The following is a 19,670-nucleotide window of genomic DNA, read 5'->3' as shown; positions in this document are numbered from 1 at the left end:
ACATTAAACATACCGGATTACCGCTTTGATGGTTTAACTCAACCAGTTAGACTGATGTCCAAAACGAAAACCTCTTAATCCGTTCATCGTTTTTTCAAAAGGAAGACCACCATTAGTTTCCAAATGTTGAGTCTAAGTCATATCTAGACTCCAAAAATAGATTTGGCGAACTTTTTTATTGAAAAGTCTACCCTAAATATATAAAGACTGTTTTTTCCAAATATCATCGTCTTATTGAATTTGCCACATGTAATTTTGTGATTTTTTAAATTAACTTAAATCCACATGTCATTTTGTGGGGTTTTTAATTAAATTCAATTAATATGCCACATCTTTCCTTCTTAATAAAAAAGTAGTTAGTATGTCACACGTCATTTTGTCATAATTTTGATTTTTTTTCTTCTATTTTTTTAAAAATGACATATGTAATTTTCTATGATTTTACTTTCAAATTTAAATAAAATCATGTTGATTAGAATTTACAAAAAAATCAAATTCGTAATCCCTAATTAATTAGGATTGATTGTAATCCCTTAAAATCAGTCGTTTGACAATTATCACATTCTATTCAATTTCAAAACTCAAACCAATCCATAAATCTCGCTTACCTTATTGCACTCCTTTAACGAAGATTTATCTAGGTAAACAATCGATAAATCTAATATCGTACTTTAGCATCCATTTTTATACAAGGAAATAGCAAAATGAAATAGAAGTTATGGAGGAAAAGACAGATCATCAATTTCATCCATTATGTTTTGCTTTGTATTCTTCTCCGTCTTGATTTTAGTTTTCTCATTAGGTTCTGTGACATCCCCCATTTTCACAGTCAGAAAAGACCAATTTGTTTATGCTTATTTAAAAAACAGAGTATCATTTTGAAAAATAGTATTGCCGAATTTATCCCCAGAAAGCATGATAAAGATGTTATCAAAGCATTTCCAAATAAATGTATTTTTATTTAAAACATTGGGATGCCATCGTCAATACAGAAACATAAGCATAACGAAATATTACAAGCCTTACAGTAATTAAACTAGTGGCCTAATACTCCTTGAATCTCTCAACAAAATGCATTTTTCATATAGCGACCTGTGATACAATAAACTGAGTGAGTTATGTTGAGAAACCCGGTGAGTATGTAGATTTTTCAACCCACAATAATATAATTATTATGTTTAAGCATCAAACAATTAACCCAATTTCTCATCCCCATTATCTTATTTATTCTTAAGGATCTACCCTAAAAATCATATATTCATCATTGATTTATTCATAAGGATTGTCTTAAGGAATAGGCACGAAGTTCATCACTGCCAGGGTTTATCAAACGGGCACTAAGTCTATAGCTGCCAATGTGATCTATTAGGCACAACTGCCAATGTTATCTATTAGGCACTAAATCCATGACTGCCAATGTTCATTTATATGACACTAAGTCTATAGTTGTCAGGGTTTTTAGAGTAAATATGGTGAACACATAGTTCAAAAACACCTACAGGCTGTGAGCCTACTAGCGTTCCACTGGACTGTCTAGAATAGTTCGTTGTCGTCATCTATACTCTGCTAGATGACTGGATCAACTTTAAATTCAAGGCTTCTCATCATCTTTCACCTTTTATCATTTATATCATCTTTCATCTCTCATCATTCGTCTACCCATCTTTTACCTAATATATTTATAGGTATAAAAGTACATATACAGTTTAAATCACGTAAAACATGTATAAATCGTTCATCTAGCATAGATATCAGGAACACAAATAATAAGCACATATAAAATGTGTGACATCCCCAAAATCTCGGCCAGAAAAGACCGATTTTCATTTATGCTTTTAAATATTTTCAGAGTAAATCCTTTTGATTTGAAAGGGTTGCGGAATTTGTTCCCAAAAACAAAGCATGATAAAGCAATGTTTACCAAAGCATTTCATAAAAGAAATGTATTTTCATTATAATCAAAACTCGGGGTGTCATGTTCCGATACAGACCAATAAGCATAAACGAATACATTACAAGTCATATAACAAATATAAACATATGCAGACTTGTAAACAAAACAACTTGATGGTTTATCCATCTCATGCCCTTCCGCCACTTCCTGTAATACAATTTAAAACTGAGTGGGTCAGGCTTGGGAGCCTGGTGAGCATATAGGGTTTTCAACCCACAATAAATATCATATTTAATTTTCACCAACCAACAATAGCCCAATTACCCATTCCCGTTATTCTCACTTTAATGTCCCTAAAACAACTAACATAAGGGACCCAGTCTAAGAATATTTCATCGGGGCGACAACACATGCTTCGGGGGTACCTCAGCAATATAAGTCAAATAAGGCAACCATGAGGGGGATGGAGTGCAGCGAATGAACACCCAAGTTCATTAACACCTACAGGTGGCGAACCTGCTAATGTTTCCACAAGACTGTCTAGAATAGCCAGTGGTCGTCATCTAAACTCCGCTAGACGACTCAATCAAACAACAACGAGGCCTCTCATATGTTTATTACACACCAACTGTCTACCCATGTTCTACCCAACATATTAGTAGATAAAAATATACATTTGTATACATAGTTTAAAAACCTGTATAGCATGCTTTAATCAACACATATATCACATAACAGATGAGGCACACACACACACACACATAACACATATCTCATAGAGAAATAATCAGATCTATAAGATAAAAGAGAGTGAATACACATTCACACATAACACAACCAAATATATACACATAGCACGTATTTTATATAAAATACTTCATATTATTGTATTAGAAGAAAATAACTACACACTCACACCTATAAACAACAATATACTTAATACACTCGAACCATACTTGTATTATTATTGTGTTTATGAAAGGTAGTATACACTCACTTGATCAGAAGATGATCCGACAACACTACGGCTTATAGAAGTAGTAATCCTCAGCAGATCTGGAAGATCTTCACAAAAATCGAACTTTTCGCGGGCAGAGCTTCGACTCGGGAACCGCACTTCTCGGGATCTTCGGGATCTCGGGACTTGCTTCGGGATTAGAGTATGATACCGGGACTTCGGGGTATTTCTGGCACGCAAAACGATGCAAAACGGGAGAGAGAAGAGAAGAAATGAACAAAACTCTCGGCTGCCTTCGGATCCCTTTTATAGAGGCTGGAGCCTCGGAGTACGCGGGGCGTACTGTAGTACGCAGCGCGTACTGCTTCCGAAATCGTCACTGCATGCGTCATCCGAAGTGTCGACACTATGCTGAGTACGCGGTAGCGTACCCTCGTACGCAGGGCGTACTCCGGATCACACCAGTGACTCGTCTTCGGATAATACCTCCGAATTTATAATTAAATTTAAATACAAAATGATTAATAAACTTCGGAAATTCATAACTTCTTCATACGAACTCCGTTTTCGATGTTCTTTATACCCACGGAAAGGTGAGACCACGCTCTACGACTTTCGTTTAGACTCCGTCGACTAATTTTGACTTTATTTTTATTAATTATTTTTAATAGGCCGGGACAGAAACTTTCGTTATAAATTCATAACTTCTTCGTTTGACGTCCGTTCTCGCCTAACTTTTTATCGCTTCGATACCAACAATGAGATCTTCGATTCTCATTTAGATTGCTTCGGCTAAAAACCGCTCGATCTCAAATCGAGTATTTCAGACTGCATACCGCTAAGCCGGAACTTCGATAAATCATAACTTCCTCATACGAAGTCAGATTTGGGCGTTCTATATATATTCGGAAACCTCGTTTCAACTACTACAACATTAACCAAAGATATTAAGTTTATTTACACTTAAATTTTTGACGCTTATTTTTATTCTTAATTAATCAAACGACATAATTAAGCAATTAAGCATAAAACACATAATACTCAAATAATACAATCTTATTATTTCAAAACGGGTTACAAAGGTTAACCTAGACCATTACATTGCTAAAAATGGCAAGCCTGGAAACACAGGCGTTACAGAATGTATTAATATTAAATACTTCATATCTATATGTAAGATGAAAGTAACTATGCACTCACTTGTTAAAGTAACGATTCAAAATTCGGACAGCGCTTCGCTTCTAGCAATTGTCTTTTCCTTTGATGTAACCTAGTATTATTATCACTAAGTTTTAGTCTATTTGACTAATTATTAGTCTAGATTCATCATTAACTCAAAGTCTACTTCAAGATTTATCAAGTAAGGAACAACCAAGTAGGATCATATCGGAGGTAGGGTCCGTTTGGTATAGGAAGTATAATGTTAGGAAGTCCCACTTTAAACACTTCACTAAATCACATCCTATACATCATACCTATAAGTAGATAAATCAGTATAATGACTTGGAATCACTGATAAATCTTTTTTATAGGTTCATAATAACGATAATGAACTTAAACATAAGTTATACTTAAAGGATGGTAAACATAACTCACTTACAAGGGGGTTTAGCGAGGAACCGGGCTCTGTGCGAGCAGAACTTTTGAGCCGAAAGCTCTTCTTCTCAGGGCCTTTTGGTGCTCCGGGACTCACTACTAGCACCTAGGAGGTGCTAGCGAAAGGCTTAGAGGTTTTGAAGGTGTTTGGGAGAGAATGGGTTGAAGAGGTGTGGAGAAATGAGTGAAAAAACGCCTTCTATTTATAGGCTGCCAGCTCGTACGTATGCAGGACTTACGCAAGGGGACGATGGGCGTACTCCGAGCTACGTTGGGTATAATCATGCCAGGTATCACCATCTCGTGCAAATCCGTGGGGAAGAAGTAGTGGCCCAGATCGTGCCACGTGTCTCTTCCGAAGTTTTAATCCAAAACTAATTATCTTCTAAAATATGTAACTTTTGCATACAAGCTCCATTTTCTACGTTATTTATATTCATGCGTAGGTAGCAATGTGATCTACAACTTTTGCTTAGGCTCCGTCGGCTACTTTTGACTTTATTTTTAAAGTTATATTATATCAGGCTTAGACAGTCAAAGCCCGTTAAAAATTCATAACTTTATCATCCGACGTCCGTTTTCGACTATTTTTATATCGTTAAGCTCCTATTAAAGAGATCTTCAATTCTCGTTTAGGTTGTGTCGGCTAAAAATCGATTGATCTAAAATTCGATTTCTGAGTTGTGTACTGCTACGATAAATCTTATAAAATTCATAACTTCCTCAAATGAAGTCAGATTTGGATGTTCTCTATATGCACGATCTCGGTTTAATGTCTACTATGACTTTCGTTTAGGTCGCTAAGGCTAAAAATTATTTTGTCAAAAATTCACTTTTTACGATACGCGGAACCGTGCCAGTTTAATTGTGAAATTTCAACGGGTCATAACTTCTTCGTTATAAGTCGGATTTTCAGCGTTCTTTATATGTACGGAATCCTTGTGACATATTGTAACTTTGGTTAAGATTATTTATTCTAAACAATCTTCTATCAAAAATTTATTTTTTAATGCTTATTATCTCTAAATTGAATAGCCCGGATTTGCGGGCGTTACAGGTTCGTAGTATATTTGCAAATCAAATCAATTTCAAATGGATCCCCATCTATGTTTTTCTAAAAAATATGTCTTATGTAAAACAAGCAAATGTCGATTCTTAGTACTTCTCTATGAAGTCTGAATCATTGAGTTTGTATCTTCGTATATGTCAGTCTTGTCTTTTAATTTCTATATATTTAAAAAAACAATTATTGTAGTTAATGCTTGTACATGTTTTTTCTTATTCTTTTTTTACTTCTTATAATTTTCTTTTGATTTATGGTTTTATATGTCTTCAAGAAGCTTCCTACTTTCAGATCGTGATGTTATTGGTGTTTTGTTATTGCTATTAAATAACCAGCGCCACTTATGTGTTTGGCCTTTTGCTGTACGATTTTTTGTCAAAATGCAAGCTCTTATTTCCATCTTTATGGATATGGTGTGTAAGGGCTTTTCATGTTTATATTTTAGCCAATAACTAGAAGAAATTTCAAAGGAAACCTTATGAAGAAGAAAACTTAAGATGAGACGACAAAGTATCCCGACAAATTCAAAGTTTTTGCAAGTTCATTTACCCATCTTGCCATCCCAAACCACCTGATGTCGTCGATCCGCTTTATAATGTTTGATAATTAAAACTTGTGACATTTTCTTCCCGGGCCGAATACTGAATCGCTTGAGTAATCTAATCTTGAAATTTTTTTTGAATCCGAATGAAGTCAAAACTTGGTAGCCTTGTTTTTCAAACGGTGATAATGATTTCAAATACGACTCTTGGTATTTTGCCAACATATTATCATGCATTTGTTTATGCCCAACATCTTCAATGACAAGATGAGCATATACAATTATAAGTAAAACGATTAATTAAAAAATGTTTGTCCTAAAAAAGTATAGCAAACTAAATACCGGTACTCACTTGTCTAATAAACTCAATTAGACATGTAAGGGAAGATATAAATTTTTGTATAAATGAATTTAAGCTTTCTGATCTTCCGGTAATCGTCATGCCACCAAAAAAAAAAAAGCCACGAAGATAACTTGGAAACCGCTCTTCGGGAAAAATTTCGTTAATTATTCTCAATGTTATATGCATGTGATCATTGCATTCACATCCGATATAACCTTGGTTTCTTGATTTTTTCGTGTAATCTTTTTTAACCTTTGATTTTCTTTCACGATGACAAAAAAAGTCACGTTGTTTCCTTTATCTGTTTTTATTGTTCACGAACCTTCCTTTTACAACGGAGAACCCATTATTTCTCGCATAATTTTGATAAAAAAAAAAAACAAAAGCCTCTTCACTTAGAAAATATTGACCAACCAATAGTTCATAAAAAAATTACATTGTTGCTTTCACTTTGTTCTTCTATAGCAGCTTCTTCTTGTTGAATATTTATGGACTTTTCATTTAGATCCAAAGAAATGCGTTCTTGCATTTGTAAATGGTTGCAAAATGCTTGCTAAAAGTTGTCGGTGTTTAATAAAGACGAGAGGAAGGGTTGATGTAAAAAAGAGGAAGTCAATATATAAACTTGGATATGTGAATTGACGTCAATTGACAGAGCTAAAAAAGTAAACTAATTAATAAGAATATATGATTTTCTAAAATGTGCTACTTGGAGGAAAATTTTAAGATGGATATAATATAACGGTAAAGAGGAGGCCAATTAATTAATAAGACTAGTTGTAATAAAAAGGGATAATGATTTGAGAGGGTAACATACTATTCCATTTTGTCACATTTGGTCACTAAACTTTTTTTCGTGCTCTAATAGTCATTTAACTTGTTCATTCGTGTAAATTTCACCCCTACGACTGATTATAGCCAGTTTCAACGGTTGCATGGGTCTGATGTGACTTTTTTTTCCTAGGTGGCCAATGAGATGACATGTAGACCCCGATTTTGCCTCCCATCCTCATTAAAGTTAAGAGTGAAGTCTCGTTTGGTCCTTAAATTCGATTAGGGCACCAAGTCTCATTAACCCCCGATTTTTTCTCCTTCAATCTTCAATCGGTCTCTGTAATGGCTTCATCTCAATGTCCCATAGATCGAAACTTCATTGTAGTGGATTTCCACTATAATGGAACGTTTGCACCCAACCCATTAGTATACTTTGATCCCGACAAACAATCAGTAGGAGATGTTGACTTCAGTGCATTTGAGTACGAGGAGTTCATGGAATTCCTTCAAAAGCTCACCAGAACTAGAAGCAAAGACATTTACTTCTGCCTTCCACAAGAGTCTTTAAGTCAAGGAATTCATACACTGGTGAATGACGGTGATTACAAAGAATTTTTGGATTTGGCTTATGCAAATGAGAGGAGAATGAATGTGTATGTGGACCATTATAATGAACCAATCTTCGAATGGATTGAGGAAGAGGAAAATGAAGATCAAGACTACAGCTGTGAAGAGGATGAAGACTCAGTATTCTCGGAGACTTATTCTGTTGACCATGAAGAAGATGATGTTGAATATCCATTCCCAGCCAACAAAACCAAGGGTGACAGGTTCTTAAACAAACTTTGTCTAGACACATTAGATGAAGATGTTGAATATCTTGAACCTCGATACCCTGTACATGATGATAGACAACCATGGAATCAGATGAAACCACTGTTAGGTATGCAATTTTCTAACCCTGATGAGCTTAAAAACATGTTGAGCAACTATGCAGTTGCTAATGGATATGATCTCTGGTTTGAAAAAAATGACTCCCAAAGGTTGTTAGTTAAGTGTTGCAAAAAAAACAAGTCACCTAATTGTCCATTTAGACTTTGGGCCTCTTGGATGAGTAAAGAGAGGACTTTTCAGATAAAATCTTTAGTTAGTGAACATAATTGTAGCAGGGTGTTTAAGTTTGGGTCCATAGTAACTTATAAGTGGTTAGGAAAACAGTTTATGAGTGAAATTATAGAGAAGCCAAAAATGAGTGTTAGGAAGATGAAAGCTAAAGTTTCAACAACATTCAATATAAATGTGAGTGAGGGGCAATGCAGAAATGCAAAGAAATTTGCATTACAAGAAATTGAAGGAAGTCTAATTGAACATTATGGGAGATTATGGTCATATGGTCATGAAATTCTGAGGACAAACCCTGGGTCTACTGTGAGGATGGATGTAGACATCATGCCAGATTCCACAACTTTGTTTTCTAAGTACTATGTCTGCTTTAAAGCTATAAGTGATGGTTGGAAGGAAGGGTGCATGCCTGTGATTGGCCTTGATGATTGCTTTCTAAAGGGTATTGTTAGGGGAGAAGTTTTGGCAGCTGTAGGGAGGGATGCAAACAACCAAATCTACCCTATAGCATGGGCTGTAGTTGGAGTTGAGAACAAGGCCACATGGAAGTGGTTCATAGATCTCCTCATGGATGATATTGATGGTAGTCTTGGTGCAGGCATTACCCTTCTTTCTGATGGACACAAGGTGAGCATTGGTTCATATTTATACATATGGTTTTATGCATGTTTCACTAATTTTGTTGTTGTTATTTGTAGGGGTTGCTAGAAGCAGTAAAAGAAAGGTGTCCAGAAGCTGAACACAGACAATGTGTCAGGCACATTGTGGCTAATTTTGCTAAAAGGTTTACCGGTCAACATTTCAGGAAGCTTTTTTGGAGGGCTGTTAGAGCTAGTACTGAACAGAAGTTCAAACATGTAATGGAAAAGATCAAATCTTTAGATACTCAAGCATATGAGTACCTTATAGACAGAGATCCTACTACCTGGTCTAAGGCATTTTTTAAAGAGGGCAGAGATTGTGATGCAGTTGAGAATGGGGTGAGTGAGAGTTTCAATTCTGCTATTAGGCATGCTAGAAGGAAACCAATCATCACTATGCTAGAGGAGATTAGGGTATTTGTGATGGAGAGGAAATACAGTCAAAGAGTAGAAGGAATTGAATGGGATTTGAATATCTGTCCAAGTATTAGGAAGCGTATACAAGATTTGAAGGTTAAACAGAGGTAACATGTAGTTTTACAATTCATCTATCCAAGTATTAGTTTGTGTTATTAGTTATTAATTTGTAGTCATTATTGCCTTATACAGATTGTGGGGGGTTACTCCTTGTGGTTATCAAAAGTATGAAGTTAGGTTCAATGATGCAGCATATGGAGTGGATCTAATTGCAAAGAGTTGTGCATGCAGAATATGGCAACTTACAGGGATACCATGCTTACATGGAGTAGCTGCAATCTCTTCCCTGAATCAAGATGCAGAAACATATGTGTCCCAATCATATAGTAAAGAGGCTTTTCTAAAATGCTATAATTATAGCATTAACCCTCTCAATGGTAGTGATATGTAGGAAGAAGTTCCTTATCGAAAGCCTTTGCCTCCCAAAAGAAGAAGATTACCTGGTATGCCATCAGTGAAAAGGAAGAGGGATGCAGTGGAAAGGGAGTTGAGTGGACCAGTTAGACATTCTGTGACAAGAAGGGGATCCCTGATAAAGTGTAGTATTTGCAAGGAACCAGGTCATAACAAGATAAAGTGTCCATCTAAGCAGCAAACAAATACATCAGGTAAATGTCCCAATTATCTGAACATAATACATCATTTTGATATGTAATATTGAGACTTCAATTTTTTTTGCAGCACCAAGTTCATCCAGGGGTAGTGGAGCAGGACCAAGTCAACCACCAAGTTCATCATGGGGTAGTGGAGCAGGACCAAGTCAACCAGCAGCAGCAGCCCAACCACCTCCACCACCACCACCAGTAGCAGCCCAACCACCACCTCCACCACCACCACCACCACCAGCTCCAAGGCCTGTCCCAAGAAGGGCCCCAATTGGTAGAACTGGACGGAGGAAATATTCTGAAAGGATTGTCAAAATGGCATTGAGGAGGAACATACCTGGGGTTGGGAGCAGTGCAGAGAACCCTGCAGTCCTTAATTAAGTAGGTGTGTAGGTAGTGGGTGGGCACATCTTTTGTTATCAAGTTGTGATGTAAAGACAATACTATGTGTTATTTATGCTTTTCTTTTGGGTTTGTGGGCACATGGTGGCCCTTCTTTTGTGGTCCCTAGAAGGAATCTTTTGTCCTTGTGTATGCAGACAACTACTCACCCTTTATTTAATTTAGAATATTGATGGAGTATTTGCAATGAATTCAACCACCGTATTCAATTAGTTTCTTATTATTTCTATGCATTGTTGTCTTAATGATTCCATTACAGTCAAAGAACGGAATCCTATATTGTTAGATAATATGACAGTTAATCAGTTTTTACTACCAAGGGTAGTTTCGTCAATTCCTATTTTCTAGTCTGGTACAAGTTATTTAAACATGTTGATGTGTAATGTTATTAATTGAAATATGACAGTTAATCAGTTTTGACTACCAAGGGTAGTTTCGTCAATTCCTATTTTCTAGTCTGTTACAAGTTATTTAAACATCTTGATGTGTAATGTTATTAATTGAAGGAAGTCTAATAGAGCATTATGAAAGATTATGGTCATATTAGCTAAGATGTTGACTGGAATTAGCTAAGCTTTTGACTGGAGTTAGAAAGAAGTCTTTGATGTGTAATGCTATTAATTGTACATATATGCCTTCATTCCAGTCAAAATTACTACTTTGTGATTCCATTCCAGTCAAAATTACTACTTTGTGATTCCATTCCAGTCAAAATTACTACTTTGTGATTCCATTCTAGTCAAAATTACTACTTTATGATTCCATTCCAGTCAAAATTACTACTTTGTGATTCCATTCCAGTCAAAATTACTTCATTCCATTCCAATAAGAAGTTAAGATAATACATTCATTCCATTCAAACAACATCTTTCAATACATCATTCACATCATTTCATCATATACACGATGATCAAAAAAAGAAATCCTATGGTAAACTTATATATTTTTTCCTTCATTGCAATGGCATCAGAGTACTTTTCCTTCTTCATTTGTTCCATGTCTTCCTTCACCTTCTCTACTTCGGTCTTTAATGCTACTAATTCAACTTTCATTCCCTCCACCACTTCCATTAGAGGCATTTCTACAGGTTCTACATCCAACCATTTCCAATATTTGCATTTACCCTTCAACACAAATAACTCATAATGAGATTTCAAATTAGGAAAAAAGAATCAGAAAAGGGAGAAGATTCAAGTGAAATAGTTTACCTCATTGCACACCATGAAATGCCTCCTTGGATTCTTTGGTGTTTTTGATGTTAGAATACGTGCAGGGAACCCATAATCACAAGTTTTTGTATCGTGCGCAGTTGATTTCTTGCTTGATCGATTGAGGGATGATGAGAAGCTGTAGGAGGAAGCCATTGGGGGTATTAGGGCACAATCAAGGAACCGCATACACCCCTCTTTTAATAACATTAGCCTACATGCCACGTAGGATCATACTGACACGTAGGATCGACCAGTCCGTTGAAACCGACTATAATCAGTCGTAGGGGTGAAATTTACACGAATGAACAAGTTAAATGGCTATTAGAGCATGAAAAAAAGTTTAGTGACCAAATGTGACAAAATGGAATAGTATGTTACCCTCTCAAGTCATTATCCCTAATAAAAATATTTTTCATAATTAAATTGTCTTATATGTGCCCTTAGGCACATATTAAAAAAGGAAGTGATTCCTACGTAACAATTTTTTTTCATTCACAACAATTTATGTTTTATGGACTTGTCCAATACAATATTTTAATGAGTTTTTTTTTTACCAAATGGGTGTGTTTGAAAAAAATATTTACCAAATAGGTGTAGTTTCAAATATATTTACCAAAACAGTATAGTAGTTAAAATATTTACCAAAACAATTTTTTTTTTTTTTTTTTTTTTTTTTTTTTTTTTTTTTTTAACTTTTTTAATATTTCAGCTATTTTTTTTAATTTTTAATGTTTTTAATATAACTTTTGACATTTTTTAACCATTTGCTATTAACTTACATAAAAAATTACAAATGTATTATATCTCATTTAAGCATCATAACAAATTAATGAAATCTCAAAAAATGTCCTTAATTGTAAATAAGATTAATTGATAAAAACAATAATGTTAGACATCGTAGATTAAAGTCAACATCAAACGCACAATATATTTTTTGGGTACAAATCCAATAACAACTTCTTACAAAAACGGAATGAAAAAATAAATATGTCTATTGATTGAACCAATTAGCTTTAATGTCTCTGCATTCACCTTGGTTTAGAGGGACATTTTTTCCGATTATGACCACTTTGTCTACAAATCCCACAAAGGTATCCATTTTTTCCTTCTTTGATGTCCATTCCATTTCGTAGTCTTGTTGAGCGATGACGACCTTTTTTATTCCGTAAAAGCTCTAAATTTGGAAGCAATTGTCTAGATTGAGATTGTGGCCAATACGCTTCATGAGGAAGTGGGGAAAACTTGGATGCCCAAGTAGAACAATACTCTGCAATGGAGTAACATTTATGAACATATTGCCAACTATTCAAGGATAGTTTGGCACATACACTAAAAACATGAGAACATGGATATTTAAATATCTCCCACTTACCACATGTACAAGTTTTTTTGTCCAAATTAACTACTTGCACATTTTTTCCTCTTTGAGTTATCAACTTAAATATACCTTTCTCTCGATTAAAAGATCTCAATGAGTGTGCACTTGCTTTTGACATCAAAGCAACTTGTTTTACAACAACTTGAGGAGTATATGCATCTCCATTAGCTTGGGCACTAGATCCTAAAGGACGCCTCACTTCAAAATAATGTACCAATCTATAGAAAGTAAGTTGGACACAAGCTGTGATTGGTAAAAAACGAGCACCTTTAAGTACACTGTTAAAAATCTCTGACAAATTTGTTGTAAGAAGCCCATATCTCCTCCCATCATCATGTGCAAGTGTCCATCTATCAAGTGGATGTCTCTCTAGCCACTATCAAGCTTGTGGATTTAGCTTCCCAATTTCTTCCATGATGGAGTTGAATTTTCGAACTTGATTCTGACTCCCGGCACGATAAGCTAAAGCTTTCAATTCTGAATTGCGAAACTTGTCATTAAAGTTGTTGATAAAATGCCGTAAACAATACCTATAGAGTAAAAAAATTAATGTTACTTGTAAATAATAACTATGAAAAAAGTTATACAAAAATAGTAATAATACCTATGAAAACCACGTGGCTCTAACCATGGAGATCCATGCTCATTGACTACCTTTAGGATTCCCAAATGACGATCAAATATTAAACAAATGCCTTCACGCTCTTTCACCACATGACTCTTGATATAATAAAGAAACCAATTCCAACTATCATATGATTCATTTTCTACAATAACAAATGCAAGTGGCAAAATCTGATTATTACCATCAACTCCCATTGCAATCAACATCTTTCCCGTGTACTTACCATACAAGTGTGTGCCATCAATACTAATCACAGGTCGATAATGTGCAAACCCCTTAATAGAAGGAACAAAAGCCCAGAAAACACGTCTAAACTCCACATGTTCCGTATCGGTTGATCTTGAAACACACCACTCGACTATAGTCCTGGATTGAACTTCTGAAGTGCACCCAAAAATTTTGGTAAAGCAGCATAAGACTCTTCCCAATTGCCAAACACTTGTTCGATTGCATTCTGCTTTCCAGCCCAAAGCTTTTTGTATGAAGGAGTATAGCCTAATTTATCAACTATTTCGGCTCTCAAAGCAGGAACACCAATAGAAGGTTGCTCTTTTATAAGGTGTTTGGTTTCCTGAGCAATCAAGTTTGCATCTAGGTTCGTATGGTCTAAAGAAATATTGTTGTTTAAACAAGTATGTGGACCAATGTACTTTGTAATTTCAAAATTTCCACTCCGTTTTCGTTTACTTGCACGAAGTTGCCATTTACAACCAGAATGTAAATGAAACTTGCATCTTATGCTCCATAGAGTTGGGCGTGTCTCAATGACCTCAAATTGTCCATGTGTCTTAATGCATTGGAGCTTGATAGCTCTCATAAGTTCTTCTTTATCCTTGAAAGAATCTTTTTCCAGCTCCCATGTAAAATCATTCTTGCTTATTGATTGTGACACAGTCCAATTACCATCACTAATCACATTTGTTTCATCTATATTGGTAAAAGTTGATGGTACTTGATGGTTATTGTCAAAAGATGTTTCACCCCGATCTACATGTGGTGGTTCATGTTCTTGAGTGATGTCAACTCCATCATCTTCATCATATTCTTCTCTTATGTCATCTTCTTCATCAATTTCATTATCACTAATTATTCCATTACTCACAACAACAACTTGAGAAATTGTGTAGAAATCTTCATTATGAATCATATCTGATATAGCATTAACGTGGTTTGTATTAGGTAATAGTAACTCATTGTTCCTTTGCTCTTCTAGCACAACCGGTTCATGATTTCTGCTACAAATATTACAAAATAAGTTATCACATTCAAAATAAGTTGAAACTTGTAAATCATGTAAACCACAAATGATTATACCTAGATTCCATCTCTATGTGTCGAATTTGATCAATGTCTTCAACCTCTAAATAGAGATCAATGTTACTTACTTCTTGATGGAAACGAAGCACATCAAACATGATGCCAACATCATCATTATCTTTGATAGGAAGAGGAATGTATTTTACAACATTTCAATACCAACCGATGGATATCTACAAATTAAGTTGATGCGGTGGTGTTGTTTATCAAAAGATGTAGCAAGATATATACGGTCGACCAGTTCATCAAATTGTATTCTACAGTTAACATTGATTGCTTTTTTTGGAGCTTTGCTATAATTTATACCATCTGGTCCATCACAGGTTGTCCCACCCCAATAACAAAGCATTGTAACAACCTCCATCTAGAACAAAACATAAATTCAATCATAAAATTGCTCCAAAATATGAATGTTGAAGCAAACAAAAAAAAAGCAAATGTGGAATAACAATTGCAAATAAGCAAACGAAAAAAACAATAACCAAAATGAATCACAAAAAAAAAAAAAAAAAGAAGCAGTAGCCACAATATCAGTCACGATGAAGTAATGACCATAAAAAATCACAGAAAAGTTGTTTATCATTTATAATAAAGTAAGAGCCACAATTCGCAACACCAAGTATGAACTAAAAACCATGTATTATTGTTGGAACAATAGACATATTCGGCATTGATATAAAAAAATCAGAATTGTGTCGAAGAGATATTGGCATATTGCTATTAATTTGATTGTGTTTTGATTCCAAGCAAACGTATAAGTTGGAAATAGGATACAAGGGTAAATTTGTCAATAGTGTAATTGATAAGGAATTGAATCAAAATTCATACAGTTTACCTAAAAAATTAATAATCTTTTACTTGTAGATTTTAATATACATCTTGGAAATTAGTTTCATGTAATCTAAGAGTTTGCAAATAAGCAAGTAACAGTGGAATGGAATAGCAAATAGTAGTTGGAATCAATCCAAAACTAACAAGCTGAAATCAAATTTCAATAGAGGATTCAGACTTACAAGGAAATCAAGCTACAACCGAGTTTGTTGTGGCTGGAATCGAATTCACCAACGTCGACTATGGCCAAAATCGAAGAAGAATCAGGTCCACGTCGTCTTCTGCAGTGGAGTACTCGCCGGAATCAAGTCGCCGGCGTCCGTTTGTGTCCGGAATCGGAGCCGTCGGCGTCGGCTATGGCCGAAATCGAATGACGATAGAAGCGATCGATTGAAGACGGACTTTGGGGTATTAGAACGTCGACTGTCGACTGGTCTCTGTGTTTGAGTCTTACGTTTTTTTTTTCTTTTTTTCTTTGTTATTTATTTATTTTTACTTGGTATAACCCTAAATGGTAAATATGTTTAAAACTACACTTGTTTGGTAAATAAGTTTTTATAAAACATTCATTTGGTAAAAAAAAACTCTATTTTAATGCATAAATTGTTATGTATGAATCAGTTCCGCTTAGAAAAACCCATAAAAAGTATATATTTGGATTTCTCTTATTAATCCTAACTTTTTTATTTTTCTGCACAAAACACATGTACTCTTCTGATTTTATATTAACTGTGGCTCCAAACTAAAAGAAAATTGAATCACTAAAACAGTATAAATGAAAAACTAACATATTTATAATTTTGGATAAACCACAAACACGATCTAGCCTAAAATTGATGAATGGTATTGCTGTAAGCCTGTAAGTAAAAGGGAAATATTCAAATCTCTAAAGTTTTCTTTATATTTAAAAAAAATGATTAAGACCATTTAAGTGCTCCGAACTTTAAATACCATGTTTTAGAGAAAAAGAAAAAAATGCTAATAGAAAATACAAAAGCAAATCATAACTATGGTCTGGTGGTGGGTTCGACCGTCCCGTTCTCGAGTTCAACTTAACGAGAGAAAATAAAGGAAATTATTGGAAATGAGAAGAAAATAAAAGAAATTGTTGTTCGTAAGTTTCATTAAAGGAAAGAAGTGAAGAAAAATAGAATGATCATTTTCCTTCCTAACTTTCCTTATAATTTAAAAGATTTGAAAAGAAAAAACAAAATGATTAATTTTCTTTCTATTTCTTTCCAACTCGGAAACACAAAATATTTTTTTTTTCTTTTCTCCTCTGATTTTCTTATATTTTCTTTTCTTTTCTTTTGTTAGACTCAGAACATAAAGCTTCGTCCATAGATGTATTTCAATTGGTGGTTATAAATTTAGCTTCCTATTAAAATATTCGGAATTAATCATTGTAATTATCAATCAGTATCCATTATTTAAATCTCTAAATTTTATATTTAAAAAGAAAAAATGATTAAGATCATTTAAGTGCTACGAACTTTAAATACGATGTTTTGGAGAAAAAGAAAAAAATGCTAATAGAAAAAACAGAAGCAAATCATAACTAAGGTTTGGTGGTGGGTTCGACTTCTAGAGCTTCAAGGATAGATGTATTTCAATTAGTGGTTCTAAATTTAGCTTCCTATTAAAATATTCGGAATTAATCATTGTAATTATCGATCAGTATCCATTTGCTTGATTCTCTATATATCAGCAAGTAGTGTATACATAACTTTCAAATAATAATAAGTTCCAAGTTTAGATTAAAAAAATGAAGTACATATATATAATTACCTAATTAACATATTGATTTCAGACAAAAGAAAATTAATGTCAATAAGAAACCTGCAAATAAGATATGAGATGGACTAAAGGGTTGTTGGTTCAGAATTATTGGAACCGAACAAAATTATGGAGCTAGACAAAATGATTTGAATACAACAAGCAACTATAAAAAATTGAAATAAAGCAATCACAAAAGTTTGTGTTTTGACATCAAAGTTAAAGTATGAGCATATCATCGTTACTTTGCTTTCGAGATATATATATATATATATATATATATATATATATATATATATATATATATATATATATATATATATATATATATATATATATATATGTGTGTGTGTGATATCTTAATTTGTGTAGAACATTATTATATATACTAATTGCAAACTCAAAATGATCACTAAGTTTCTTGTATTTCAAAGTTTTGCTACCAATGTTTTAATTATTGGCAAATTTGTCCTTATATTTCTTGCATTTCAAAGTTTTGCCACCAGGGTTTTTATTACTGGCATATTTCGTCCTTATAGTTTTGTAATTTACAAAAAGGGTCCCTATGAGTCTTTTTTTTAAAACACTATCTATATGTTTAAGATTTTCGTATGTTAGCAGGTTTGATCACTGTATAAAAAATAAATTACATAAATTGTTCTCGCATTTACAAAAAAAGTATTTTGTAGTTTTTTTTACAAAAATGGTCAATGTGCTTAAAAAAATTACAAAAACAGTCCTTACCTAAAAGAAAATTTGCATATTACGCACCCCACGCTTCCATAATATATTGTCTTGTTTCGTCCATACATATTTTTGGTTTCACAATCTAGGCACAAGAGTTTTGTATATTTGCAAGTTTGCTCGCTACATTTTCGTATTTACGCAAGTTTAGTGCTCCACAAAACCGGGGTAGAAACTTACTAGTTAAATCTTATTTGAGTTTGATGTTATAGATGTTTTTAAGTAGAAAAATTAAATATTCTTCTACTTTTTCTTTCTACTCATCCTCCTATATTTTTAGATGATGATAAGTATAATAAAAGTTTATTAATTTTATTAAATATGATACAGTGTTAACATCTTAAATGTGTAAGAAGATTATAGGAAGAAAAAAATAAAAAGATATTTGATTTCTTTTTCAAGTAATGTGATAAAAAAATGATCATAATTTTCTAAGAAGAGGCATTAAATAGATATCAACCCCTTATAACTAGGTATGCAAAATCGGACAATCGTGTCGGGTTTGTGTCTAACACGACACACAATGACAAAGTTTTATATAACACAAACATTACATGACACGATATCGTGTTTTTTAACTATACGAAAACAAACCAATTAAAAAAGCAACAAACACAACACGACATGACATGACAAAGATAACATAAATGAACAATTAGTTAATTCAATTAATACATAACAATACATAACACGAAAAACACGACAAACAAATGTTAAATCGTATCAATTTTGTGTTGAATATTGAACACGAACACGCCACGTCACAACAATTTGTATTTTACACTTGACATGAACACGACATGAGCACGAATTCAAATTTCAATTTCGTGCCAATTTCGTTTCATATTGTGTATTTTTTTCCGATCATGTCATCCGTTGTCACCCCTACTCACAGCAATATTTTCTTTAGAAAAGAATTTCTACTAAGAGTGCTATGGGTAATATATTAATATTAGACATTTTCTATAATGAACAACCTTTTTATATTTAGATAACTTTATCGTTATTCTTTTTATTCCATCTTACAATAGGATTCAAAATTTAAATATTTGGATAAATTACACATTACCTTTACGTGTTAGGGCAGGGATGATAATAATGTTTATGAAATCAATATGAATCCTGATATGCTTGAAGGATAATGTGATCGTTTTTCGATTATTTATCTTTATAAATCATATAAAGGATGTCATTCAATTTAAATATGGTTAAAGATAAGCCTCATTCTTGCATAATACTCATTTGAAACCCTCACCCTCTCAACTTACTATACTTAACTCACAAATCAATTGAAATATTTAATCTATATAAAAATATTATTTCACATGCTTGGTTACTCATACTTGTTTTTCTTCTCTTTCTAATTACTTTA

General features: G+C 33.6%; 2 protein-coding genes across 6 annotated transcripts; both read right to left on the bottom strand.

Moving 5' to 3' along the window:
• Positions 1 to 12,497: 12,497 nt before the first annotated feature.
• Positions 12,498 to 16,242, bottom strand: LOC145074700 (uncharacterized). Of its 5 annotated transcripts, none has more exons than XM_079021030.1 (5): positions 15,961 to 16,242; positions 14,945 to 15,311; positions 13,610 to 14,865; positions 13,000 to 13,535; positions 12,498 to 12,894 (listed from the first exon to the last, which is right to left on the bottom strand). In XM_079021030.1, exons 2-3 carry the CDS (start codon positions 15,043 to 15,045, stop codon positions 13,989 to 13,991), a joined length of 978 nt encoding a protein of 325 aa, XP_078877156.1. In that variant the 5' UTR covers positions 15,046 to 15,311; positions 15,961 to 16,242; the 3' UTR covers positions 12,498 to 12,894; positions 13,000 to 13,535; positions 13,610 to 13,988. The 5 variants fall into 5 exon arrangements, with proteins under 5 accessions (XP_078877156.1, XP_078877157.1, XP_078877155.1 ...); XM_079021031.1 differs by having other exon boundaries at positions 13,273 to 13,535; XM_079021029.1 differs by having other exon boundaries at positions 12,498 to 13,535; positions 13,610 to 13,772; positions 13,854 to 14,865.
• Positions 12,656 to 13,836, bottom strand: LOC145073000 (uncharacterized). Its single transcript, XM_079019535.1, has 4 exons — positions 13,610 to 13,836; positions 13,442 to 13,535; positions 13,000 to 13,381; positions 12,656 to 12,894 (listed from the first exon to the last, which is right to left on the bottom strand). Exons 1-4 carry the CDS (start codon positions 13,834 to 13,836, stop codon positions 12,656 to 12,658), a joined length of 942 nt encoding a protein of 313 aa, XP_078875661.1.
• Positions 16,243 to 19,670: the final 3,428 nt, after the last annotated feature.

This window comes from Lactuca serriola, chromosome 9 (assembly GCF_051521515.1).
Source record: "Lactuca serriola cultivar US96UC23 chromosome 9, Lser_US96UC23_V15, whole genome shotgun sequence".
NCBI lineage: Eukaryota > Viridiplantae > Streptophyta > Magnoliopsida > Asterales > Asteraceae > Lactuca > Lactuca serriola.
The sequence above is the reverse complement of the archived record's forward strand: the minus strand, read 5'-3'. Positions and strand labels throughout refer to the sequence as shown.

Excerpts from the sequence above, each read along its gene's own strand:
- LOC145073000 (XM_079019535.1), bottom strand. The coding sequence starts at position 13,836 with ATGTTGATTGCAATGGGAGTTGATGGTAATAATCAGATTTTGCCACTT. Across the intron at positions 13,382-13,441 it reads GTGCCGGGAGTCAGAATCAA|TGGCTAGAGAGACATCCACT; the intron begins GTTCGAAAATTC and ends CAAGCTTGATAG. Across the intron at positions 12,895-12,999 it reads CAAAAAAACTTGTACATGTG|AGTATTGTTCTACTTGGGCA; the intron begins GTAAGTGGGAGA and ends ACTCCATTGCAG.
- LOC145074700 (XM_079021028.1), bottom strand. The coding sequence starts at position 15,045 with ATGTTTGATGTGCTTCGTTTCCATCAAGAAGTAAGTAACATTGATCTC. Across the intron at positions 14,866-14,944 it reads CACATAGAGATGGAATCTAG|CAGAAATCATGAACCGGTTG; the intron begins GTATAATCATTT and ends TAATATTTGTAG.